The sequence below is a fragment of the Eretmochelys imbricata genome, chromosome 23, assembly GCF_965152235.1.
Source record: "Eretmochelys imbricata isolate rEreImb1 chromosome 23, rEreImb1.hap1, whole genome shotgun sequence".
NCBI classification, from domain to species: Eukaryota; Metazoa; Chordata; order Testudines; family Cheloniidae; genus Eretmochelys; species Eretmochelys imbricata.
Window position 1 is genome coordinate 17,025,181 of NC_135594.1, and position 26,031 is coordinate 17,051,211.

General features: G+C 70.3%; 1 protein-coding gene across 1 annotated transcript; it reads right to left on the minus strand.

The window, feature by feature from the left end:
- Window positions 1-139: 139 nt before the first annotated feature.
- HCFC1 (host cell factor C1) lies at window positions 140-17,474 on the minus strand. Its single transcript, XM_077840357.1, is given in 31 exon segments — window positions 140-1,049; window positions 1,346-1,409; window positions 1,590-1,887; window positions 2,022-2,207; window positions 3,022-3,159; window positions 3,476-3,594; window positions 4,216-4,545; window positions 4,783-5,203; window positions 5,420-5,565; window positions 5,896-6,583; window positions 6,585-7,010; window positions 7,012-8,478; window positions 8,846-9,066; window positions 9,149-9,287; window positions 9,374-9,516; window positions 9,789-10,008; window positions 10,387-10,491; window positions 10,658-10,882; window positions 10,971-11,113; window positions 11,116-11,143; window positions 11,217-11,377; window positions 11,667-12,020; window positions 12,595-12,774; window positions 13,113-13,219; window positions 13,286-13,370; window positions 13,584-13,792; window positions 14,134-14,294; window positions 14,667-14,774; window positions 14,776-14,816; window positions 16,656-16,852; window positions 17,341-17,474. Coding segments are annotated over 30 exon segments (7,134 nt in total). The 5' UTR covers window positions 16,837-16,852; window positions 17,341-17,474; the 3' UTR covers window positions 140-1,009.
- Between the last annotated feature and the right edge of the window lie 8,557 nt (window positions 17,475-26,031).

The following is a 26,031-nucleotide window of genomic DNA, read 5'->3' on the forward strand; positions in this document are numbered from 1 at the left end:
CGGCCACGTGACCCCGTCAGCTGATCCCCGGCGCTGCCCGTTTCCAGTCACGGGGCAGCAGGAAGCGCCCCGTGACCCCCTCCAGAGTCCCCCCCCCCCATCCGGCCGGGGCCCCCCCACGAAACACGCCAGGCTTCCCTTTACTTCAAAAATGTCTTTAATGGTCGAAAATCGCACAACCCGACAGACACAGCACGGGGGCGGGGGGGCACAGCGAAATACACTATCATACAACGAGGGGGGCTGCCCGCCCACCTCAGCCCGGGGGCCGGGCCTGGAGCCCCCCGGCTCCGCCCCTCGAACTTGGGGGGCGCCCCCATGGAATGTCGACCAGGAGGGCACAAGGGGGAGACGCAGGGGCTCCCCCCTAAATGACCCGACTAATTGCTCAGAGGGCATTTAAACCTGTACCGGGCCCCCCCGCACCGTGGGGGACCCTATCTTCTGGGGGGCCACAAGCCCCTCCCCCCCGTGGGGTTTTTTTTCGGTTTTTCTTTTTTTCCTAAAAAAATGGTTTATACAAAAAAAGTGTTTCCCAAGGGGAGGCAGGAGCCCCCCTGCCCCGGGGGAGGAGACAGCGGCTCTGATTCGGGGTGGGGGGGTCAAGCTAGGGCCCCCCCTCAAACACCTGTAGAGGGACCCTGCTATTCACAACAGCTACAGCCCCCCCTCTCCTCTACAACTCAGACACTACAAGGGAACTGGGGGGGGTCTGTACAGAGGTGAGAGCTGGGGGGAGCACCCCCAAATCTGCAGCCCTCGTCCCGCACAACAGTGGGGAGGACAAAAGAACTTCATTCCAGCAACTGCAACATGTAAAAAACCCAATGCCGCCCCCCCCGCCCCGGGGCAAATCAGAGTCCAGGGCACCCCGGCCCCCCCTGCAGCCAAGGGTCCGGGGGAGGAGCACGGTTCAGTGACCCCCGGCCCCACAGTCCAGCCCCAATGAAATGCGCTTTCCTTGGCGAGCGGGGGCGTGGGGAGCCGGTGCTGAGGCGGGGGGCCTCCTTCACTGCCCGTCGGCCTTCGGCTTCTTTGGAGCAGATTTCCTGGGGGGGGGGAATGGGGGGGGGTGAGAGCTGACCGTGGTGCCATGGGAACTAGCCCCTCCACCCCCCCAGGACCAGTACAGCCCCCCGTGCCCCCCCCGCCCACCCCGTGGAGAAGCCCCCCGCCCGCCGGGACCAGTACAGCACCCGGTGTGTCCCCGGCCACCCCGTGGAGAACCCCCCCCATGCCCCTGGGCCCCACCAGAGTCAGAAGGTTCCCAGGCCCCAGTGCCCCCCCACCCAGCACCACCCACTTTCTCACCCCCTGCCCCGCCAGCCCCCACCCTGGCACTCACATGTCGGGAGAGGAGAGCGGCCGCTTGCTGGCCGGTTTGGCCATGGAGCCGTCCTTACTGGACTCTGCAGCAGCGGAGAAGGGGGTTAGAGACTCGGGGAGCAACGCCAGCCCCACTCCCCTGAGAGAGAACCCAGGTGTCCTGGCTCTCAGCCCCTCCCCACTCTGCCAGCTGAGAATGGAACCCCGGCATCCCACGGCCCTGGCTCTGCCCCCTCAGAGGCCCAGGCCCCGGCCCAGCTCACCTTGCAGCCACCGGACCTGGGTGGCGGGCCCGTAGCCCTTCTCGTTACGGGCGGCGATACGGAAGATGATGGCCGGCTTGGTGGTGTAGTCGATGTGGGCGTTGGCCAGGCTGCCCGACTGCACGAGGCACGATGGACTGGGCCCGCAGTAGACCCGCATGAAAGCCAGTTGGGCTGGTGCCGTGCCCTTGGGCTCGCCCGCCTGGGCGCTCTGGATGGCCAGGTACACCGAGTACTCCACGATCTTCCCCGAGGTCACCGAGGGTGGCTCCCACGTCAGGTGGGCCCCGTCAGGGCTCTGCGGGAGAGGGCACCCCGGGGTGAGGGAGTAGGCGGGCGGCCGGCCGGCAGACGAGGGGGGCAGGCCAGCGGCCGGCTGGCCGGGGCAGGCCCGGGGGGCATGGCCAGGGGCGAGGGGGGTAGGGCACCCACCTTGCTGATCTTGATGGCGCAGGGCGCACCCGGGAAGCCGGGCAGGCAGGTCTTGAAGGCGGAGATGTCGGAGAAGGGGCCGCGCCCACAGGCATTCAGCCCGGCCACCCGGAACTTGTAGGCCGTGCCCGGCTGCAGCTCCTGCTTCTTCAGCTGCGTGTAGTCGGGGACGGTGCCCGAGTCGTCCTGGGGGACGAGCCCAGAGTCAGTGGGGCCGGGGGGGGCATCTGGGGCCGTGGCTACCATGGTGGTGGCAGCAGGAGACACGTCACAGCAGCGAGCAGCTGGGCTGGGGTGTAGGTGATGGCGGGGGGGGGGGGGGGATGGTGCCAGAGGCACACGGACACTCAGAGTGGCAGGGGGCAGGGATGGCATCGGGTCAGGCCGTGGGGCACAGGGACACTCCCGGGGGTGGGTAGGTGTCTCGCTGGGGGGCAGGCCGTGGACAAGGGGACACGTTGCTGGGGGGCACGTTGCTGGCTGGGGGGCAGGCCGGGGTGTGTGATGAAGTGGGAATGGCCTTCAGGTCTTCTCTGAATACTGGGTGGGTGCCTCAGTTTCCCCTAGGCCTTTCTTAAGGATCCAGGTGGGGGGATCAGGGGGGTGATGGTCACAGAGCTCTAGGGGGCCGGGGTGATGGGGTCTGCACGGAGAATGGCCGACACCCCGTCTCCTGGGCCCGGGCTGGAGAACAAAGAGATCTGGTGGCCTCCTGGCCCGGGAGAGAGGGGCCGGGGGGGGGGGGGGGGGGGGAGGGGAGTCTCTGTTTGGGGCTGGCTGGGGAGATGGGGGGAGGCCCACCCCCAAGAGGGGTCCTGTTTCCTGGACCCACAAGCTCTGTTGTGGCCTGTGTTCCTGGCTGGCTGAGCGTCCCGGGGGACCGCAGGAGGTGGGGGTGCAGGGCCCTGACTCCCCCACACTTTGACAGGGGGACACTCACGGCACTGGAGGCAGGCGGAGGGGACACTGTCACTGGGGGGCAGGCGGGGGGGACACTCACGTCGCTAGGGGGCGCGTCGTTGAGGGGCAGGAAGTAATGGGTCACCATCATGTTGGTGCCCTTGATGACACCCACGTCAAACCACTGGTTTTCCTTCTTCACCAACAGCTTCTGGGGCTGCACCGAGGGATCCGGCTTCTGGGCGGAGAGAGGGATCAGCCCCAGCCCCTGGGCTCAGACCCCCACGTGCTCGTCCTCGCAGCTCCCCCAGCTACCTGCCCCATGGCGCAGCCCCTAATGTGCTCATCCTCCCAGCTCCCCCCACATAGCTCAGCCCCCCAGCTCCCTGCCCATGGCTCAGACCACCATGTGCTCATCCTCCCAGCTCCCCCCTCCATGGCTCAGCCCCCCAGATGCTCATCCTCCCAGCTCCCCCCTCCATGGCTCAGCCCCCCAGATGCTCATCCTCCCAGCTCCCCCAGTCCCCACCCCTTGGCACAGCCCCTGCACTCACCATGGGGGCAGGCTCAATGCCATTGGCCACCTCGGCCAGGGTGGCAGCCGCCTGCAGCTTGGCTGGGCTGGGCCCCACCACGGGCTGTGGGGCCACGAATGTGTTGGACGGAGCCAGGCCTGGAGGAACGGCAGGAGGGGCACTGAGTGCATCCAGCCCCCCTGCTGGGAGAGAACCCAGGTGTCCTACACCCCCCGCAGCATCCAGCCCCTCCGTACGCCCCCCCCAGTGTCCTGCGCCCAGCCCCCCAGTCTGGGAGACATCCCAGGTGCCCTACGCTCACCCCCCAGCCACCCCCAGCATCCTGCGCCCAGTCCCCCCGCACCCCCAGGAGACATCCCAGGCGCCCTACGCCCACCCCCCAGCATCCAGCCGCCCCCAGCGTCCTGCGCCCAGCCCCCCTGCACCCCCAGGAGACATCCCAGGCGCCCTATGCCCACCCCCCAGCGGCCCCCAGCGTCCTGCGCCCAGCCCCCCCGGGAGACATCCCAGGCGCCCTACGCCCACCCCCCAGCATCCAGCCACCCCCAGCGTCCTGCGCCCAGCCCCCCCGCACCCCCAGGAGACATCCCAGGCGCCCTACGCCCACCCCCCAGCATCCAGCCGCCCCCAGCGTCCTGCGCCCAGCCCCCCTGCACCCTCAGGAGACATCCCAGGTGTCCTGCACCCCCTCCCCAGCATCCAGCCCCTCTGCACGCCCCCCCGGCCGGGAGGGATCCCGGGCCCCCCGGCGCACTCACCCTCGCTGGGCGCGGCGGGCAGGAGGGCGACGGTGCTGCTGACAGCGCTGGCCAGCTCGCTCAGCCCGTTGCTCTCGGCGGCCGGGTCGTTGAGGCTGTCGGCGGGCGCCAGGGCCTCGGTGGGCAGGGGGGCGCCGTGGGGCTGCTGAGCCGCAGCCACCGCCTGGGCCTCCTGCAGCTGCTGCTGCTGCTGCACCAGGGCGGCCAACTCCTGCGGTGTCAGCACGATGGGGATGGCCGTGGGCTGCCCCTCGGGGCCCTCGCCCCCCAGCGCCCCCAGCTCCGCCGGCCCCGTGCCCGCCTCGCCCGTCTCCATGGGCTCCCCCGCACCTGCAAGGCACACAGCTCAGCTGGAGGGTCGGGGGGCCCCCGTGGGCAGCCCGGGGAGGGGCAGCGGGGGCGGGGTCCAGCAGGGGAGGGGGATAAGGAGGAGCCAGCGGGGGCTGCAGGGACACTCACGCAGGGGGCAGGGGGCCAGCGCGCCAGCGCGGGGGTCCCGGGGTGGCCGGGGCCTGCGGGGCTGGTGAGGGGGTGGGGGTCCCGGCGGGGGCCCCGGGGGGCACTCACCCAGCACGGCTTGTTGGGCCGCCTGCAGCACGGCCTGGATGGCCAGGGCCTGGGCCTCCTCGGTGGCTGCGGCCTGGGCCGCGGCCTCGGCAGCAGCCGTCACCGCCAGCTCCTCGGGCGTCAGCCCCGTCACCAGCAGGGTGGCGCCCGCCTGACCCTCGGCCAGCAGCTCCTGGGGCAGGGCCAGCGGCTCCCCGTCAGGGGCGGGCGCCGGGGGGCCGGCAGGGGGCGCCGGGGGGGCCGTGGGAGGCTCCGGGGGGCCCTGAGCGGGGGGCTGCGGCGGGGCCGGGGGCTCGGCTGGCGGCTCTGGCGGCTCGGGGAGCTGGGGCTGCGCTGGCTCCGGACAGGGGGGCGCCGGCGGCTCTGCTGGGGGGGGCGGCGCCGGCTCCTCCGCGGGGGTCTCTGCCAGTGACGAGATGCTCTGCAAAGGGGGGAGGGGTTAATGCAGCACTTGGGGGTCCCAGCGTGGGCCCCGAGCCACCTGCCCCGCCCCACCCCACCCGCACACTTCTGAGTGCCGGCTCCCAGAGCCCCCCAACTCTACCCACCAGACCAAACACCCCCCCAGAGCTGAGGAGAGAACCCGGGCGCCCTGGCTCCCAGCCCCCCGCAGCTGCCCGGGGCTCCTGGCTCTCACCGGCACGGCGGGGCCCGGCGCGGGCGTGGACTGCGTCACGGTGGTCACGGCGCGGGTCTGCGCGGCGGAGACGCTGCTGGGGCTGGCGGGGGCCTCGCCTTGCGCCCCCTCGGGCTGCCCCTGCCCGTTGGCGCCCGGCGGCTGGTCTGAAAGGGGGCAGAGATCAGAGCCCAGGAGCCCCACGCTCCCCCCATCCCAGCCCCCTGTCCCAGAGCCAGCCAGTGCCCCCCTTCTGCAGGGACAGGCTCCCTGCCCCATTCCCAGCCCTGATCAGAGCCACTGACCCCCAGCGGGGACAGCCCCCCTGCCCCATTCCCATCCATGGGGCTGGATAAGAGCCAGTGACCCCTAGCAGGGACAGGCCCCATGCCCCAGTCCCTGATCCCACCCTTGGGGTGGGATCAGTCAGAGCCCCTACAGGAGACAGGCCCCACGCCCTGCCCCCCAAGCCGCCAGGTCCCACCCCTCGTGCTCACCGTGGTTGGCGCCCATGCTGGAGGTCACAGTGGTGGCCGTGTGGGTTGTGCCCGTCTCGTGTGTCTCGCAGGGGGGGTTGGAGCAGACGCGTGGGACCGGGTTTGTGGGAAGCAACTGGGGCTGGCTGGGCCCTGCTCCCCCCGGCTCCTGGGGGGCAGAGGAGGGGGGCTCGGTGCCAGCTCCCCCCATGCTGGCTGCCATGGTGGTGCTGGTGGCTGTGGTCTGCTGCGTCTCGCAGGGCGCGCTGCCAGGGGTGTGCTGGGCCCCCTCAGCCTGGCCCGTCCCCACGTTACATGTGGCCGTGGTGGCCGTGTTGGTGGTGCCCGTCTCGTGCGTCTCGCACGGGGGGTTGGTGCACACTCGCCCAGCCCCCACAGTGGCCGTGGCGGCTGTGTTGGTGGTGCCCGTCTCGTGCGTCTCGCACGGGGGGTTGGTGCACACTCGCCCAGCGCCCATGGTGCATGTGGCCGTGGTGGCCGTGTTGGTGGTGCCCGTCTCGTGCGTCTCGCACGGGGGGTTGGTGCACACTCGCCCAGCGCCCATGGTGGATGTGGCCGTGTTGGTGGTGCCTGTCTCGTGCGTCTCGCACGGGGGGTTGGCGCACACTCGCCCAGCGCCCATGGTGCATGTGGCCGTGGTGGCCGTGTTGGTGGTGCCCGTCTCATGCGTCTCGCACGGGGGGTTGGTGCACACTCGCCCAGCCCCCACAGTGGCCGTGGCGGCTGTGTTGGTGGTGCCCGTCTCGTGCGTCTCGCACGGGGGGGTTGGCGCACACTCGCCCAGCGCCCATGGTGCATGTGGCCGTGGTGGCCGTGTTGGTGGTGCCCGTCTCGTGCGTCTCGCACGGGGGGTTGGTGCACACTCGCCCAGCGCCCATGGTGGATGTGGCCGTGTTGGTGGTGCCTGTCTCGTGTGTCTCGCACGGGGGGTTGGTGCACACTCGCCCAGTGCCCATGGTGCATGTGGCCGTGGTGGCCGTGTTGGTGGTGCCCGTCTTGTGCGTCTCGCACGGGGGGTTGGTGCACACTCGCCCAGCGCCCATGGTGGATGTGGCCGTGTTGGTGGTGCCCGTCTCGTGCGTCTCGCACGGGGGGTTGGTGCACACTCGCCCAGCGCCCATGGTGGATGTGGCCGTGTTGGTGGTGCCTGTCTCGTGTGTCTCGCACGGGGGGTTGGTGCACACTCGCCCAGTGCCCCATGGTGCATGTGGCCGTGGTGGCCGTGTTGGTGGTGCCCGTCTCATGCGTCTCGCACGGGGGGTTGGTGCACACTCGCCCAGCGCCCATGGTGGATGTGGCCGTGTTGGTGGTGCCCGTCTCGTGCGTCTCGCACGGGGGGTTGGTGCACACTCGCCCAGCGCCCACGCTGGCTGTGGCCGTTGTGGTGGTGCCGCTCTCATGCGTCTCGCACGGGGGGTTGGTGCACACTTGCCGGGTGCCCACGCTTGACGTGGCCGTGGTGGTGGTGCCCGTCTCACAGGGGTCATTGACGTGTGATCGCTGCCCAGCCTCCACGTCCGGCGCAACCATCCTCACGCCGCACGGCTGTTCCGTGGGCACGTCTGCTTTGGCCGACATTGTTGTGTGAGTGGCACAAGTCTGTTGGGTTTGGCACGGGGGGCTCTTGGCTGGCCCCGGCCCACCGTCCGGCTGGCCCCGGCCCATGAGCGACCGGGCTGTGGTGGCGGTGTTGGTGGTGTGGGTCTGGTGAGCCTCACAGGGCCGGCCAGCCGGCGCCGGGGATTGTGCGTTGGTGCCAGGCACCGCCGGGGGGGGATTTGCCATTCTGGCACTGCACGGCTGCTCTGTAGGCACGCCAGCTTTGGCCGACATTGTGGTGCCAGTGGCACTGGTGTGCTGCGTTTGGCACGGCGGGTTGGGTGGGGCTACCAGGCCGCCATCCGGCTGCTCCCGCCCCATGAGCGACCGGGCCGTGGTGGCCGTGTTGGTGGTGCCCGTCTCGTGCGTCTCGCACGGGGGGTTGCTGCACGCTCGCCCGGCGCCCAGGCTGGACGTGGCCGTGGTGGCCGTGTTGGTGGTGCCCGTCTCGTGCGTCTCGCACGGGGGGTTGCTGCACGCTCGCCCGGCGCCCAGGCTGGACGTGGCCGTGGTGGCCGTGTTGGTGGTGCCCGTCTCGTGCGTCTCGCACGGGGGGTTGCTGCACGCTCGCCCGGCGCCCAGGCTGGACGTGGCCGTGGTGGCCGTGTTGGTGGTGCCCGTCTCGTGCGTCTCGCACGGGGGGTTGGAGCAGACGCGCACTAACCCACCATTGGGCTGCCCGGCCTCCTGGCCCTCGCACACGAAGTGCACGGGCTGGGTTAGGCCGCCCACGTTGGCCACGACGGTGGCTGTGGCAGTGTTGGTGGTGCCGGTCTCGTGGGTCTCGCAGGGCGGGTTGGAGCACACCAGGGTGACGGTGCCAGGCTGCGGGTCGCCCTGCCCCACATCGGCGATGGTCACCGTGGCTGTGGGCTGCTCCGTGGTGGGCGAGGCCAGGATGGAGACTGGCAGGTCGTGCACCGGCTGGGCATCCACCCCGCTGGGCGTCGTGATCAGCGTCACCTGCGTGGGCTGCGAGACGGGCTGGGGGCCGCGAGACGGGCTGGGTGAGGGGCTGGGGCTGTGCCCCACAGACGCCGCGTCCCACTGCCCCCCTGTGCTCGGCACCCCCCCTCCCCGCACCCCACTGCCCCCCTGTGCTCGGCACCCCCCTCCCCGCACCCCACTGTGCTCGGCAACCCCGCTGCACCCCCCTCCCCCGGACCCCACTGTGCTCGGCACCCCCCCTCCCCCGGACCCCCCTGCCCCCCTGTGCTCGGCACCCCCCCAGCGCCCCCCTTCCCTAGACCCTACTGCCACTGTGCTCAGCACCCCCCCAAGCGCCCCACTGCCACCCTGTGCTCGGCTCCCCCCGCACCCTACTGCCCCCCTGGTCCGGCGCAGGCCCTACCTGCATGGTGATGGTGGGCGTGCCCAGCCCACTGGCGGCCGTCATGGTGGTCTGCGCGGCGGAGACGGTGATGGCGGCTGGGTTGATCACCTGGCTGGACAGGGTGGCGATGGTTCCCAGCGTGGTGATGGGAGTGGCCAGCGAGGCGTTGGTGCTGTGGCCCCCTGCACCAGCCAGGCTGGTGGAGACGGTGCCCGTCACGGTGCCCAAGGTGGTGACACCTGAAGGGAGGGAGAGCCGGTCAGTGCCCCGAGCCAGCTCTGCAGCCCGGCCCCACCCGCAGCCCCCCGCCCGGCCCCTTACCCGTTGTTCCTTTCACCACCAGCGTGGTGACAGTGGGCTTGACAGCGGAGACGGTGACGGGCGTGACCAGCCGCACGCCGCCCATGGGCACGGTGCGCAGGATGGTGCCGGGCTGGCCTGGAGCACCCTTCAGGACCACCTGCCGGGAGGGGAGAAGAGAGGTGGTGAGGCTGGGGCGGTGCCCGGCCCCCTGGCCGTCCCTGCGCCCCCAAACCCCCCGCTCACCTGCGTGACGCCCTGCTGCCCGTGGGCCGTGCCCAGCTTGGGCACCGCTGTGATGATCTTGGCGGGGGCGCCCGTGCCTGAGGTCATGACCTTGGTGGTGATGATGGTGATGGGGGACTTGATCCCAGGGCTGCTGGTCACACCTGTGAGGAGCCCCGGGGTGGGGGGGTGTCAGTGCAGAGCTCTGGGACAGCCCCATGGCCACGGAGCCTCCCCAGCCCCTGCCCCGCTCCCCAGTAAGGTCCCCCCACGCCTTCACTGCCCCCCAGCCTAAATACCACCCCGTCCCCAAGAGCAGCCAGCCTGGGATGTCTCTGGGTCATTCCCCGCCACCCCTGACAGCCCTTTGCCCCTCCCAATTCAACCCCCCCACGCACCCAACCCCAGCCCGTCCCCCCCCGCGGGTGGGCATTACCCGTGGCCCCAGACTGGGTGATGATGGCCGACATGGGGATGGTTTTGATGATGGTGGTGGTGCCCGGCTTGGTTGTGCTGGGCGAGACGCTGCTGATGCCCAAGATGGTGGGCTTGGGGCCGGCGCCGCCCGCCTGCGTGGTGGTGATGATGGTGGTGGGCTTCCCGTCCGCTGATGTCACCAGCTTCAGGATGGTGCCTGCCGGCAGGGGGCCCTTGGTCTGGTGGAGCACAGGGCAGGCAAGAAAGGGTTAATGCAGCTTGGCACTCGCAGAGAGCAGAGCACTTAGGATTCCTGGATTCTACTAAGAAGGGGGGAAGGGACTGGGAACCAGGACTCCTGGGTTCTCTCCCTGGCCCTGAGAGGGGAGCGGGGTCCCGTGGTCAGAGCAGGGGGGACTGGGAGCCAGGACGCCTGGGTTCTCTCCCCGGCCCTGGGAGGGGAGCGGGGTCCCGTGGTCAGAGCAGGGGGGACTGGGAGCCAGGACGCCTGGGTTCTCTCCCCGGCCCTGGGAGGGGAGCGGGGGTCCCGTGGTCAGAGCAGCGGGCTGGGTCCCGTTCCCAGCGCTGCCCCTCCCCGTCTCGGAGGAAGTGCTCACCTGGATGATCTGGGTGACGGGGCCGCTGGAGGCCTGGCCGGTCACGGCCGAGGTCTGCACTGGCTTGGTCTGCACGACCGACATCACTTTGCCCAGGTTAGAGATCTGCCAGAGGAGAGAGAATGAGCAGTGCCACCACCCTTGGTGGACCTGGCGCCTGCCAGGTATCATGGGATAACCCCCAGCTCTGGGATGGGACGGACCTGGGAGCCAGGACTCCTGGGTTCACGCCACAGCGGGGCTGCCAGGGCCTTGCCCTCCCGGCACTTACCAGTGCGCTGCCCCCCGGCACGGAGATGGGGCTCTTCACCAGGGTGATGGTCTTGGTGACGCCACCCACCACGGTGGTCATGACCTGGGCCTGCTGTGCCACGGTGACCGTGCCCGACTTGTGCACTGTGATGATGGGCCGCGTGGCCGCGTTGGTCGTGGACGATACCGAGGTGCCCACCTGGGCGGCTGCTGTCTTCAGCATTCGGGTGGCCGGGTTACTCACCTGGTGTGGGGAGATGTGCAGCCTTAGCAGGACGCCTGGGTTCTCTCCCCAGCTCCAGGGCAGGGTAGCGTGGCCGGGCGTCTCTTACCATGACGGGGGAGGAGGCCACCTTGACAGTGCTGGGCAGCGTGGCGGTGCCCGGGGAGACAGCCACGGTCTTGACGATGGTGGCACCAGCTGGCACGCTCAGCACGGTGGGCGCGGAGGAGGGAGGGATCTTCTGTGTGGCGTTCCGCTCATCTGGGGGCTGCTGCCGATCACCTGAGGGCAGAGGGAAGTGGTCAGGGGCGCCCCACGGGTGGGACTGGGCTCCTCCCCGGCAGAGGGTACTTACCGTGCCCTGGGCGCTCTGCGTGGGCACCACCATGCGCACGCCAGCCGGCAGCGAGGTCACCGTCACCGGGGCCTTGCCCGCCTGGCCGGCCGAGCGCACCGTCACCAGGGGGGGCCCCGGGGGCGCCTGGGGGCCTGTCACCTTCAGCACGGCCGGGACACCTGCCAGGGCAAGGGCAATGTGAGATGGGGAGGGAAACCCCGGCCCCACAACGGGCCCCTGCCACCCACCCCAATGGGACTCTGGGACCCTGCCCCCGCCCCCAGTGGGAGTCCAGGCCCCTGGAAGTCTGGACCCCTGCCACCCACCCCAATGGGACTCTGGGACCCTGCCCCCGCCCCCAGTGGGAGTCCAGGCCCCTGGAAGTCTGGACCCCTGCCCCTCCCCCATGGGAGTCTGAGCCACCCTCCCACAAACCCCCATGGGAGTCTGAGGCCCGGCCCCACTCACCCTGTGTGCGTGCGGGGCTGGCCACGGGCAGGGGCGTGCCAGGCACAGAGGGAAGCAGCTGGATGGTGGTGGTGGGCGTGGGGGCGGCGGCCTGGGGCAGCAGGGTGATGCCCATCTGGGCCAGGGGCTGGCTGGCGGGCGGCGTGGGCGCGGCGGCGGCTGGGGCGGGGCTCTTGGGTGGGTTGGCGGGCACGGAGGGCACCGGGGCAGGGGCAGGCGAGGCGGCCGCCGGGATGTCGTACTTCTGCAGCTGCAGCAGGTAGGTGTCAGCTGTGGGCACCGAGCCCCAGCTCACCTCCAGCGAGTTGGTGTTGGCCCGCACCAGCTGCACCCGCGAGGGTGCCGGGGGTTTCTCTGGGGGCGGAGATGGGGGTCAGGCGCGGGCAGCCCTGGAGCCCCCACCCAGCCGGACCCCCCAGCCAGGCATCCCCCAGCTGGCACCCTCCCATTGGGTGCTCACCACCCCGCACCAAGTGGCCCCCCTCCCCCCCAAGTACATAAGCAGCTTCTCCCGCCCATACTGCCCCACATCTTGGGCCAGGGGCTCCCACGCCCACGGAGGGGGCTCTCCCCCCGGGTGACATCGCGCAGGGCTGGCCATGTGGACGAGCCCCGTCACTGCTGCCTGCATGCCCCTTTTCCAGTTCTCATAGCTCCGTGGGGCTGGGGCGACCAGACCCACCCGCAGCCTCCATGGGCCAAGGGGGAGCCCCCCCGGCAGCCGAAGGAGCCCCCGTCTGCTGAACATGGGGAGTAGTAGCATCCGGAGCCTGCCCGGCGCATCAGAACCCGCCCACGCTGCAGCCCCCCCGGCCCCCCATGCCCAGCCCCCACCCCAGCCCAGGGATCCTGCTCAGCAACTCTCAGCTCCCTGCACTGCAAACTGACTCCCTGCCCCCGGGAATCCCACCCACGGCCCGGCACTCACCTGTCTCCAGGTACCACAGGTCCTTGCAGCAGACCTGGTTATTCCAGGCCTTGCGGTAGCCGTCGCGCCCGCTCCAGATGTAGAGGCGGGTGTTGATGGACACAGCGCAGTGCCCCGCCCGGGCCCGCGGGATGTTGTCCTCCAGCGTGTCCATGAGGATCGGCTCCCAGGCCATGGAGTCTGTGGGGAGGGGGGCAGCTCACCCTGGGGCCCAGGGGGTCTGGCTCCAGCAGGGGTGAGGCAGGTTGAGGCAGGCCAGCGTGTGGGGGAGGGGGAGCCGGGGGGGGGCCCTTACCCAGGTTGAGGCAGGCCAGCGTGTGGGGGAGGGGGAGCCGGGGGGGGGGCCCTTACCCAGGTTGAGGCAGGCCAGCGTGTGGGGGAGGGGGAGCCGGGGGGGGGCCCCTTACCCAGGTTGAGGCAGGCCAGCGTGTGGGGGAGGGGGAGCCGGGGGGGGGGCCCTTACCCAGGTTGAGGCAGGCCAGTGTGTGGGGGAGGGGGAGTCGGGAGGGGGCCCTTACCCAGGTTGAGGCAGGCCAGCGTGTTGGTGCACTTCCACTCCTTCTCGTGCGTGGCCACTTTGACGTCGTCCATGACGAGGGGCACCCAGCCCCCGAAGACGTACATCCTGGGGGGAGGAGGGGGTCAGAGCTGCGCCATGGGGGGCAGGGGCTCAGGGGGTGGGGGGGCTTACTTGTTGCCAATGGTGGTGGCGGAGTGCAGGCTGCGGGGGAGGGGCGCCACGCCGCTCAGACTGGGCTTGTTCCACGTCAGCGTCTCTGTGGGGACGAGAACAGACACCCTGAGACCTGGCCTGCGCCCCCCTCCCCTCCGGCCTCCAACCCCCCCCGTCCACGGAGCCAGGAGAGGACCCAACGGCCCCCCCGCATCCCTCCCTGAGTCCAGAGAGAACCCCGGTGTCCTGATTCCCGGCCCAGCCCCGTACACCCTCCCGCTCCCGGGAGAGAACCCAGGCATCCTGCCAGCCGTACCGATGTCCAGCGTCCAGAGGTCGCCGAGGCGGCAGCCGCTCATGCCCCCGTAGATGACGAGCTTGGATTTCTTATTGTCCCTCTCGGTGTACACCACGGCGGTGTGGGACTCGCGGGGCGGGGGCAGAACCCCATACGTGATGGGGATGTCCCAGGCCACCACGCCGGAGCCGGGGCGCAGCTCCAGGATGTACAGGTCATTCAGGTACCTGCGGGGGGGGCAGGCTCGTCACAGGGTCCGGGACAGAGCCGTGACCTGCACTGCCAGATCTCACAACTAGAGGGCAGCTTCTCCCCACAGCCAAGCACAGAACCCAGGCGTCCTGGCTGGAGAGGGCACTCTAACCCACCAGACACCTCCCTGGCCTAACCCGAGCTGGGAGAGAACCCAGGCGTCCTGGCAAACCCTCCTTTCCCCCCCAGCCAGAAGAGAACCCAGACATCCTGGCAAACCCTTCCCCCCTCAGAGCCGGGAAAGAACCCAGGCATCCTGGCGATCCTCCTTCCCCACCCCGGAGCCGGGAGAGAACCCAGGCATCCTGGCACTCACCTGGGAATGTTGTTCTTGGGGTCCTCGCTGTCGTTTGCCAGCCCCCCAAACAGGTAGCACTTGTTGCCCACGAGTGAGAAGCTGTGGCCCAGGCGGGGGCAGGGGGGCGGCCCATTCTTGGGGGTCTTGGCCTTGAGTCTCTTCCACTCCCAGCGGCTGGCCTGCAAGTGGGGGGTCCCAGCAACAGGGGTGGGTGGGTGTGTGCCATTGCAACGCAGCCCTCTTCTCCATCAGTCCAGCCCGGACATGGAAGCAAGGTCTGGGGGGGCTCTGCTCAGAACCCCACTCCTCCCTGCTCCTGCACATCCCACCCTGACCCCACAGCCCTCCCAGAGCTGGGGAGAGAACCCAGGAGTCCGGGCTCCGTTCCCCGTCCCTGCTCTGACCCACCCGACACCCCTCCCCTCCCAGAGCGGGGAGAGAACCCAGGAGTCCGGGCTCCTTGCCCCGCCCTGCTCTGACCCACCCGACACCCCTCCCCTCCCAGAGCGGGGAGAGAACCCAGGAGTCCGGGCTCCCAGCCCCGGGCCTACCTGCAGCTCGTAGAGGTCGCTGCTGTACTTGCCGTACTCCACCATGCCCCCGAAGACCAGCAGCCGGGTGCCGTCGCACACAAAGCCGTAGGCGGCGCAGCCGGGGGGGAATGTCGCCCCGCACGGCCGGGATGAACCACTGGTTGGTGGCTGGGGGGGAAGTAGGGTATGAGTGGGGGGGCGGCGGGAGCACCACGTGCCCCCTGTCGGCCAGGGTTCCCCTCTCCCCCACCCCCGCCAGCAGCTCCAGAAGGAGCAGAACAAATACCACCACCTGAACCCAGGCGTCCGGGATTGGGGGGATGCAGAACTCCGAGCAGCGGGGGTCGAACCCAGGCATTCGGGAATGGGGGACATGCAGAGCTCGGGGGGAGGGGGAGACACAGAGCTCTGAGTAGGGTGGGTCAAACCAGGCGTCCGGGTCGCACTGGCCACTGCAGCCCCTGCCCCGAGAGCCCAAATTGGTCATTGTCGCCCCTCGATCCCAGACAGGAAACTGAGGCAGGGAGCAGGGAAGGGACTTAGCCATGGTCACACAGAGAGCCTGCAGCAGAGAACCCAGGAGTCCTGGCTCCCAGCCCTGCAGCTCTAACCATCAGACTCCACTTCCCTCCCAACAGAACTCAGTAGTCCTGCCCCCCACAGCCTACCCACCACCCTCTGCTTCCCCTGCACCTGGGCTGTGGGAAAAGGAGCCACCTGGCAAGCGGCTTCCTGAACTAGACTCTAGAGACAACCCCCTAAGAGTGGGACAGTGGGGGGTGGGGGGGAAGGGAGCCCGGACTCCTGGGTTCTCTCAAAGAAGAAGAGCACAAAGAAGAGTTGGTGCGGGGAGGGCTGGCACCCCACTGGGAAAGCCCCTTGCCAAATATGCGGGGGGATGGATGGACGGACAGACGGACGGCAGAGCCCTGCGTCTCCCCCTCCAACCCAGCACCCCCCCCCCAGAACACCCTAGGCTTGCCACAATCCCAGACCCCAGGAGCACACGGTGCCTGTGGCTGGTACAAGGATGGCATTTTCCTCACTGTCTCCCAGTGTCCCCCCACCCGCGGGCAGGCACCCCGCAGCGCCTCCTCCCCCCGCACGGGCAGGCTCCCCCCGCACCCAGAACCCACTCCCCCCCCCCCCCGGGCAGGCTCCCCCCCGCCCAGAAACCCACTCCCCTTCCCCCCCCACGGGCAGGCTCCCCCCCCCCGCCCAGAACCCGCTCCCTCCCCCCCGGGCAGGCTCCCCCCCCGCCCAGAACCCGCTCCCCCCCCCCCACGGGCAGGCTCCCCCCCCCCGCCCAGAACCCTCTCCCCCCCCCACGGGCAGGCTCCCCCCCCGCCCAGAACCCTCTCCCCCCCCCCGGCAGGCTCCCCCCCCCGCCCAGAACCCGCTCCCCTCCCCCCCGGGCAGGCTCCCCCCCCGCCCAGAACCCGCTCCCCCCCCCCCCCACGGGCAGGCTCCCCCCCGCCCAGAACCCTCTCCCCCCCCCACGGGCAGGCTCCCCCCCCCGCCCAGAACCCTCTCCCCCCCCCCGGCAGGCTCCCCCCCCCGCCCAGAACCCGCTCCCCTCCCCCCCCGGCAGCTCCCCCCCCCGCCCAGAACCCGCTCCCCTCCCCCCCGGGCAGGCTCCCCCCCCGCCCAGAACCCACTCCCCTCCCCCCCGGGCAGGCTCCCCCCCCGCCCAGAACCCGCTCCCCTCCCCCCCGGGCAGGCTCCCCCCCCGCCCAGAACCCGCTCCCCCCCCCCACGGGCAGGCTCCCCCCCGCCCAGAACCCTCTCCCCCCCCACGGGCAGGCTCCCCCCCCCGCCCAGAACCTCTCCCCCCCCCCCCGGGCAGGCTCCCCCCCCGCCCAGAACCCGCTCCCCTCCCCCCGGGCAGGCCAGGGTTAAAGCAGCCACCGCGGCAGTATTTGAAAGTTGAATTGGGCGGAGGAGGGTTTTGCCGCCAAGCGTGGGGGGGGCTGCCGGCGGGGGGGGCGCTCGGGCCGCGGCCCCCACCTGTGTTGTAGACGTGCAGCTCGTCGACGATCCCCTCGTTGCCGCCCCCGAAGACGACGATCAGCTCCTTGATGGCCACGGCGCGGTGGCCGTGGCGGGGCCGGGGCACGGGGCCCGACCAGCCCACGACCCGCTTCCAGCGCGGCTGCAGCAGCGCGGGGCCGCCGGGGGCCGCCGCCATGGCCCCGCTCGCTCTCCTGCGGGGGGGGCGGGGGCGTCAGGGGGGGCGGGGGGGCCTCTTGCCTCCCGCGCCCCCGGGGGGAACGGGGCGCTCAGCCTCCGGGGCAGGGACACGGCGCCCGCCCCCTGCCGGGCCGGGGCACTTGCCGCCCCTCCCCTCCCCCTCCCCCTGCCGGGCCGGGGCACTTGCCGCCCCTCCCCCTCCCCCCCCGGACCGGGGCACTTGCCGCCCCTCCCCCCCGGGCCGGGGCACTTGCCGCCCCTCCCCCCCCGCTCCCCTCTCCCCCCCCCCCCGGGCCGGGCCACTTGCCGCCCCTCCCCCCTCCCGGCTCAGCGCCCGGCCCTGGGAGCCGCCATCTTGTGCTGCCGGGGGAAAATGGCGGCCGCGGAGAAGGAGCCGCCGCCTCCCCCCGGCCGGCCCCAGCCCCGCGCGCGCCGCCCGCTCTGACCCCTCCCGGCCCCCGGCCCCGCGGCGGCGCCCAGCCCCAGCCCCGCTGTACGGCACCGGACGGGGGCGGGAAGCGGCTCCTGGACGCCAGGCGCCTTCACGCCGCCCTGGGAGCCGCCATCTTGCGCCTGCTGTGTGAGGGGAGCCGCTCTTCCTTCCTCCTGCCCGGCTCGGCCGGGGGCGGGGCGCGCCGTACGGACTCCTCCCACTGGGCGCCGCCATCTTGGGGGCGGGCTCGCTGGGGGCCGCCATCTTGGGCGGCGGGACAGCCCCCCCCCCCCTCCCCCCCCCCCCCCCCCCACGGCTAGGGGGACCCCCCTCCCCACAAATACAAGCCTGTACGGCACGCATGGGCGCCGCCATCATGGGCGGGAGGAACATCCCTCCCTCACTCCATCACTGTCCCCCCCACAGCTAAGGGGATCCCACCCCAACATCCCCCCCAAGTACAAGGTTGTACCATGGGCATAGGCGCTGCCAGCCAGGATGGGGAAGAAAGCCCAAGCCCCTTGTAGTTTTATTCCCCTCCGGCTGTTAAGAACCACTAGGTGCCTCAGTTTCTTCCGCTAAAGGGGAGCCACCTCCCAAAACTAAAAGGGAACATGGCTGGCTGGGCATGAGCATCGCCATGGCCATCTGGGGGTGGGCTCGCTGGGCGTCGCCAGCTGGGGTAGAAGGAAAGCCCCTCCTCCCCGCGTCTTGTCTGTTTTAAAATACAAACATCCCCAAGACGTCAACACCCCGTTATCTATCCCAGCAGTTCTCACGCGGGAGCCCAGGGCCGCGAGCAGCTTTCAGGGGAACAAGCCAGGCAGACCTCAGACTCTATGGGGCCCAGGGCAGAAAGGCCAAGCCCCTGTAATTGAGCTTCAGAGAACCCCCCTCTGCTGTGGGGCCCCAGGAATTGCACGGCCTGCTGCACCCTAACACCAGCCTGGGCTTCTCCCTGTAGAACAGCTGTGGTGACACCAGTGGGCCGTGCCGTTTTATAGCATGTTGGGGGGGCCGCAGAGAACCCGGCCATGCCCTGATCTCGGCTTGACGTGCGGGTGGCCATCTTGAACAGAAAAACCCTTTGTTATTTTTAAGCCCATCTACCCCCAGCTGAACTCCCCCTCCCCCACTCGCTCCCTGATGGTCCCCCTTGGGATTATGGGGACCCCCACCCCAAAACACAAGGCCCTACTTTGAGCTCAGCTTGAAACGAGTGCAGCCATCTTGGATGGGAAATACCCCCTCCCGCTCCTGAATGGAAAACTTCCCCCTCCCGCCCTGGCAGATAGGGCCCCCACCCTGAAATGCGAGGCCTGAGGGCAGGCCCTACTTGGCAATGAGCACCGCCAGCTCGGTTGGAAGGAGACTCCCCCCCACCCCTTGGCCTCTTTAGTTCAAAAACCCACAGAGCCCCCGTGTCAACCACTGCTTCATGCCTCAGTTTCCCCACCCCAAAATGCCAGGCTGGGCCATCTTGGATGGGAAACCAACCCCCTTCCAAGCTGCTCCCTCCCGAGTGCTATCCCCCAGGGGTGCCTCAGTCCCCCCCCAGGCCTGCGTAGCAGAGCCGCGCAGGCAGCTTCACTCTGCCCCTCCCCCCACGTTCGTCTCCCATGGGCGCCGCCATCTTGGATACTAAGACTCCGCCCTGCCCTGAGGTCCGCGCTCGCTCCGGTCAGCGCGCCGCGCAGGGCGGGATAGGGAAGGGCGGGGGCCGCCTACCCCAAAACCAGAGCCGCTGTACGGCGGGCTCCCTCAGCCGTGGGCGCCGCCATCTTGGCACCGCCCTCCATGGGGGCCGCCATTTTGGTTCCCTCCCCCATTGGGAGGGGAACAAAGGGGAAGCCCAGGCTGGGAGTTCATGGGGGCGGGGATCGAGCTGGGCTTTGAGCTGCCTCACTTTTCATTTCACGCTGTCTTGGGAGCAGCCGTCTTGGATTCCTCTCCCCAATGCCCGGACGTGACCTCTTCTCAGAGCTATTCAAATGGCGCCAACAGAAATGCCCGGATGAGCCTGCCGCTTGCATAACGATATCCAAGATGGACTCCCGCTCAACTACCCGGATGAAGGCGGATCAGTGGGACTACCTATCCAAATGGCCACTGTCTAAATGCCCGGATGTACCTGTCCTATTTGTACAATAGATCCAATCGGGCGCCCCGCTCGATGCCCGGATGTGGTAAGCATTCTCCAAGATGGCGGAGCCATGGATGCCCGGATGTAAGCCATCCCACTTTGTGGCATACAAGATGGCGGCTTGCTGAGCAGTATGACAACATATCACCAGGATGGCGACCGTCGCCGAAAGGACCCAAGATGTCGCCCTCATTAAATGCCAGGATGTCGCTCCCTCAGCGGGAGGGAAACAAGATGGCTGCAGCCGCCCCCACCCCTCAAGTACCCGGCTGCACCCCGCCGCGAAGGCCAGAACATGATGGCGAGCTGTTACTTACCCGGATGTTAGTTGCTTTCCAAGATGGCGGCCTAAGTGCGTGGATGTGGCCGTTTTTGAAGATGGCGACCACCTCCTACCCGGAGGTGGCTGCTCAAAATGGCGGCCGAAGGGCCCACCTGCCGTTGCTACGCGACCGAACGCTTAAAGGGCTTACACTAATACCTGTGCGCAGCGGTGCGCGGACTCCAGTCGCCGCGGGCGGGGCGGGAAGTCTACCTGCAGCGCGGGGAGGCGGCGGATGCCAGCCCTCTGGGAGCCGCCATTTTGGACACTTCTCCTTCACACCAGACGAAAGATGGCGGCGTCTGTACGACCCGGATGTGATGTCTTTTACGCGTGCGCAGAATGCTCTCCCTGTCGCCCCACGCTCAAAGACACATGCGCTTAGTGTTCATTCCGCCCAGCATTCCCATTGCTCAGGCGTATCCTGGGGCCCAAACCTGGCGCGTGCGCAACACAATCCTTGCTTTTCCTCTGCGCATGCGTACCCTTTTCCTCAGGCTTTTTTCGTCCCCTGCCTCCCGCACGAACGGTTGTTTCAGTACCCGGATGTTGGCAGACCTTTGCCCTCCCCCACCCTCAGCGGGCACCCCGGCACGACACTACACGACACGACACGACACGACACCCACTTTCCCTCCCCCTTCCCCTCAGAACGCACCCCACGGCCCGAGCCCCCCACCCCACAGCCACCCACTTTCCCTCCCCCTTTGCCTCAGAACGCGCCCCACGGCCCGAGCCCCCCCACCCCACAGCCACCCACTTTCCCTCCCCCTTCGCCTCAGAACGCACCCCACGGCCCGAGCCCCCCGCCCCACAGCCACCCACTTTCCCTCCCCCTTCCCCTCAGAACGCGCCCCACGGCCCGAGCCCCCCGCCCCACAGCCACCCACTTTCCCTCCCCCTTTGCCTCAGAACACGCCCCACGGCCGAGCCCCCCACCCCACAGCCACCCACTTTCCTCCCCCTTCCCCTCAGAACGCGCCCCACGGCCCGAGCCCCCACCCCACAGCCACCCACTTCCCTCCCCCTTCGCCTCAGAACGCGCCCACGGCCCGAGCCCCCCACCCCACAGCCACCCACTTTCCCTCCCCCTTCGCCTCAGAACGCGCCCCACGGCCCGAGCCCCCCGCCCCACAGCCACCCACTTTCCCTCCCCCTTTGCCTCAGAACACGCCCCACGGCCCGAGCCCCCCGCCCCACAGCCACCCACTTTCCCTCCCCCTTCCCCTCAGAACGCACCCCACGGCCCGAGCCCCCCGCCCCACAGCCACCCACTTTCCCTCCCCCTTCGCCTCAGGAACGCACCCCACGGCCCGAGCCCCCCGCCCCACAGCCACCCACTTTCCCTCCCCCTTCCCCTCAGAACGCACCCCACGGCCCGAGCCCCCCGCCCCACAGCCACCCACTTTCCCTCCCCCTTCGCCTCAGAACGCACCCCACGGCCGAGCCCCCCACCCCACAGCCACCCACTTTCCCTCCCCCTTTGCCTCAGAACGCACCCCACGGCCCGAGCCCCCCACCCCACAGCCACCCACTTTCCCTCCCCCTTTGCCTCAGAACACGCCCCACGGCCCACAGCTACCCACTTTCCCTCCCCCTTCGCCTCAGAACACGCCCCACGGCCCGAGCCCCCCACCCCACAGCCACCCCACTTTCCCTCCCCCTTCCCCTCAGAACGCGCCCCACGACCCGAGCCCCCCGCCCCACAGCCACCCACTTTCCTCCCCCTTCCCCTCAGAACGCACCCCACGGCCCGAGCCCCACGGCCCACAGCCACCCACTTTCCCTCCCCCTTCGCCTCAGAACACGCCCCACGGCCCGAGCCCCCCACCCCACAGCCACCCACTTTCCCTCCCCTTCGCCTCAGAACGCGCCCCACGGCCCGAGCCCCCCACCCCACAGCCACCCACTTTCCCTCCCCCTTCGCCTCAGAACGCGCCCCACGGCCCGAGCCCCCCACCCCACAGCTACCCACTTTCCCTCCCCCTTCGCCTCAGAACGCACCCCACGGCCCGAGCCCCCCCACCCCACAGCCACCCACTTTCCCTCCCCCTTCGCCTCAGAACGCGCCCCACGGCCCGAGCCCCCCACCCCACAGCTACCCACTTTCCCTCCCCCTTCGCCTCAGAACGCACCCCACGGCCCGAGCCCCCCACCCCACAGCCACCCACTTTCCCTCCCCCTTCCCCTCAGAACGCGCCCCACGGCCCGAGCCCCCCGCCCCACAGCCACCCACTTTCCCTCCCCCTTTGCCTCAGAACACGCCCCACGGCCGCGCCCCAAGGCCCGAGCCCCCCGCCGAGCCCTCCGCCCCACAGCTACCCACTTTCCCTCCCCCTTCACCTCAGAACACGCCCCACGGCCCGAGCCCCCACCCCACAGCCACCCACTTTCCTCCCCCTTCCCCTCAGAACGCACCCCACGGCCCGAGCCCCCCGCCCCACAGCTACCCACTTTCCCTCCCCCTTTGCCTCAGAACACGCCCCACGGCCGCGCCCCAAGGCCCGAGCCCCCCGCCGAGCCCTCCGCCCCACAGCTACCCACTTTCCCTCCCCCTTCACCTCAGAACACGCCCCACGGCCCGAGCCCCCCACCCCACAGCCACCCACTTTCCCTCCCCCTTCCCCTCAGAACACGCCCCACGGCCCGAGCCCCCCGCCCCACAGCCACCCACTTTCCCTCCCCCTTCCCTCAGAACGCACCCCACAGCCACGCCCCAAGGCCCGAGCCCCCGCCGAGCCCTCCGCCCCACAGCTACTCACATTCCCTCCCCCTTCCCCTCAGAAAGACGCCCCACGGCCCGAGCCCCCCACCCCACAGCCACCCACTTTCCCTCCCCCTTCCCCTCAGAACACGCCCCACGGCCCGAGCCCCACGGCCCACAGCTACCCACTTTCCCTCCCCCTTCGCCTCAGAACGCACCCCACGGCCCGAGCCCCCCACCCCACAGCCACCCACTTTCCCTCCCCCTTCGCCTCAGAACGCACCCCACGGCCCGAGCCCCCCACCCCACAGCCACCCACTTTCCTCCCCCTTTGCCTCAGAACGCACCCCACAGCCACGCCCCAAGGCCGAGCCCCCGCCGAGCCCTCCGCCCCACAGCTACCCACATTCCCCTCCCCCTTCCCCTCAGAACACGCCCCACGGCCCGAGCCCCCCACCCACAGCCACCCACTTTCCCTCCCCTTCCCCTCAGAACACGCCCCACGGCCCGAGCCCCACGGCCCACAGCTACCCACTTTCCTCCCCCTTCGCCTCAGAACGCACCCCACGGCCCGAGCCCCCCACCCCACAGCCACCCACTTTCCCTCCCCCTTCCCCTCCCCCTTCCCCTCAGAACGCACCCCACGGCCCGAGCCCCCCGCCCACAGCTACCCACTTTCCCTCCCCTTCCCCTCAGAACGCACCCCACAGCCGCGCCCCCCCGCCCCACAGCTACCCACTTTCCCTCCCCCTTTGCCTCAGAACGCACCCCCACAGCCGCGCCCCAAGGCCCGAGCCCCCCGCCGAGCCCTCCGCCCCACAGCTACCCACTTTCCCTCCCCCTTCCCCTCAGAACACGCCCCACGGCCCGAGCCCCCACCCCACAGCCACCCACTTTCCTCCCCCTTCGCCTCAGAACACGCCCCACGGCCCGAGCCCCCGCCCCACAGCCACCCACTTTCCTCCCCTTCCCCTCAGAACACGCCCACGGCCTGAGCCCCACGGCCCACAGCTACCCACTTTCCCTCCCCCTTCGCCTCAGAACGCACCCCACGGCCCGAGCCCCCCACCCACAGCCACCCACTTTCCCTCCCCCTTGCCTCAGAACGCACCCCACAGCCACGCCCCAAGGCCCGAGCCCCCCGCCGAGCCCTCCGCCCCACAGCTACCCACATTCCCTCCCCCTTCCCCTCAGAACACGCCCCACGGCCTGAGCCCCCCACCCCACAGCCACCCACTTTCCCTCCCCCTTCCCCTCAGAACACGCCCCACGGCCCGAGCCCCACGGCCCACAGCTACCCACTTTCCCTCCCCCTTCGCCTCAGAACGCACCCCACGGCCCGAGCCCCCCACCCCACAGCCACCCACTTTCCCTCCCCCTTTGCCTCAGAACGCACCCCACAGCCACGCCCCAAGGCCCGAGCCCCCCGCCGAGCCCTCCGCCCCACAGCTACCCACATTCCCTCCCCCTTCCCCTGAGAACACGCCCCACGGCCCGAGCCCCCCACCCCACAGCCACCCACTTTCCCTCCCCCTTCCCCTCAGAACACGCCCCACGGCCCGAGCCCCACGGCCCACAGCTACCCACTTTCCCTCCCCCTTCGCCTCAGAACGCACCCCACGGCCCGAGCCCCCCACCCCCACAGCCACCCACTTTCCTCCCCTTCCCCTCAGAACGCACCCCACGGCCCGAGCCCCCCGCCCCACAGCTACCCACTTTCCCTCCCCTTCCCCTCAGAACGCACCCCACGGCCCGAGCCCCCCGCCCCACAGCTACCCACTTTCCCTCCCCCTTCACCTCAGAAACGCACCCCACGGCCCGAGCCCCCCACCCCACAGCCACCCACTTTCCCTCCCCCTTTGCCTCAGAACGCACCCCACAGCCACGCCCCAAGGCCCGAGCCCCCCGCCGAGCCCTCCGCCCCACAGCTACCCACATTCCCTCCCCTTCCCCTGAGAACACGCCCCACGGCCGAGCCCCCCACCCCACAGCCACCCACTTTCCCTCCCCCTTCCCCTCAGAACACGCCCCACGGCCCGAGCCCACGGCCCACAGCTACCCACTTTCCCTCCCCCTTCGCCTCAGAACGCACCCCACGGCCCGAGCCCCCCACCCCACAGCCACCCACTTTCCCTCCCCCTTCCCCTCAGAACGCACCCCACGGCCCGAGCCCCCGCCCCACAGCTACCCACTTTCCCTCCCCTTCCCCTCAGAACGCACCCCACGGCCCGAGCCCCCCGCCCACAGCTACCCACTTTCCCTCCCCCTTTGCCTCAGAACGCACCCCACAGCCGCGCCCCAAGGCCCGAGCCCCCCGCCGAGCCCTCCGCCCCACAGCTACCCACTTTCCCTCCCCCTTCCCCTCAGAACACGCCCCACGGCCCGAGCCCCCCACCCCACAGCCACCCACTTTCCCTCCCCCTCGCCCCAAGGCCCGAGCCCCCCGCCGAGCCCTCCGCCCCACAGCTACCCACATTCCCTCCCCCTTCCCCTCAGAACACGCCCCACGGCCCGAGCCCCCCACCCCACAGCCACCCACTTTCCCTCCCCCTTCCCCTCAGAACACGCCCCACGGCCCGAGCCCCACGGCCCACAGCTACCCACTTTCCCTCCCCCTTCGCCTCAGAACGCACCCCACGGCCCGAGCCCCCCACCCCACAGCCACCCACTTTCCCTCCCCCTTCCCCTCAGAACGCACCCCACGGCCCGAGCCCCCCGCCCCACAGCTACCCACTTTCCCTCCCCTTCCCCTCAGAACGCACCCCACGGCCCGAGCCCCCCGCCCCACAGCTACCCACTTTCCCTCCCCCTTTGCCTCAGAACGCACCCCACAGCCGCGCCCCAAGGCCCGAGCCCCCCGCCGAGCCCTCCGCCCCACAGCTACCCACTTTCCCTCCCCCTTCCCCTCAGAACACGCCCCACGGCCCGAGCCCCCCGCCCCACGGCCCGAGCCCCCCACCCCACAGCCACCCACTTTCCCTCCCCCTTCGCCTCAGAACGCACCCCACAGCCGTGCCCCATGGCCCGAGCCCCCCACCGAGCCCTCCGCCCCACAGCTACCCACTTTCCCTCCCCCTTCCCCTCAGAACGCACCCCACAGCCGCGCCCCCCGCCCCACAGCTACCCACTTTCCCTCGCCCTTCCCCTCAGAACGCACCCCACAGCCGCGCCCCCCGCCCCACAGCTACCCACTTTCCCTCCCCCTTCCCCTCAGAACGCGCCCCACGGCCCGAGCCCCCCGCCCCACAGCTACCCACTGTCCCTCCCCCTTCCCCTCAGAACATGCCCCATGGCCCAAGCCCCCCGCCCCACAGCTACCCACTTTCCCTCCCCCTTCCCCTCAGAACGCGCCCCACGGCCGAGCCCCGGGCCCCACAGGCACCCACTTTCCCTCCCCCTTCCCCTCAGAACGCGCCCCACGGCCAGCCCCCGCCGAGCCCCCCACCCCACAGCCGAGATGCCCCAGCCGAGCCCCACGGCCAAGACCCCGCCAAGCCCCCCACCCCACAGCCACCCACTTTCCCTCCCCCTTCCCCTCAGAACGCGCCCCACGGCCAGCCCCCGCCGAGCCCCCCACCCCACAGCCGAGAC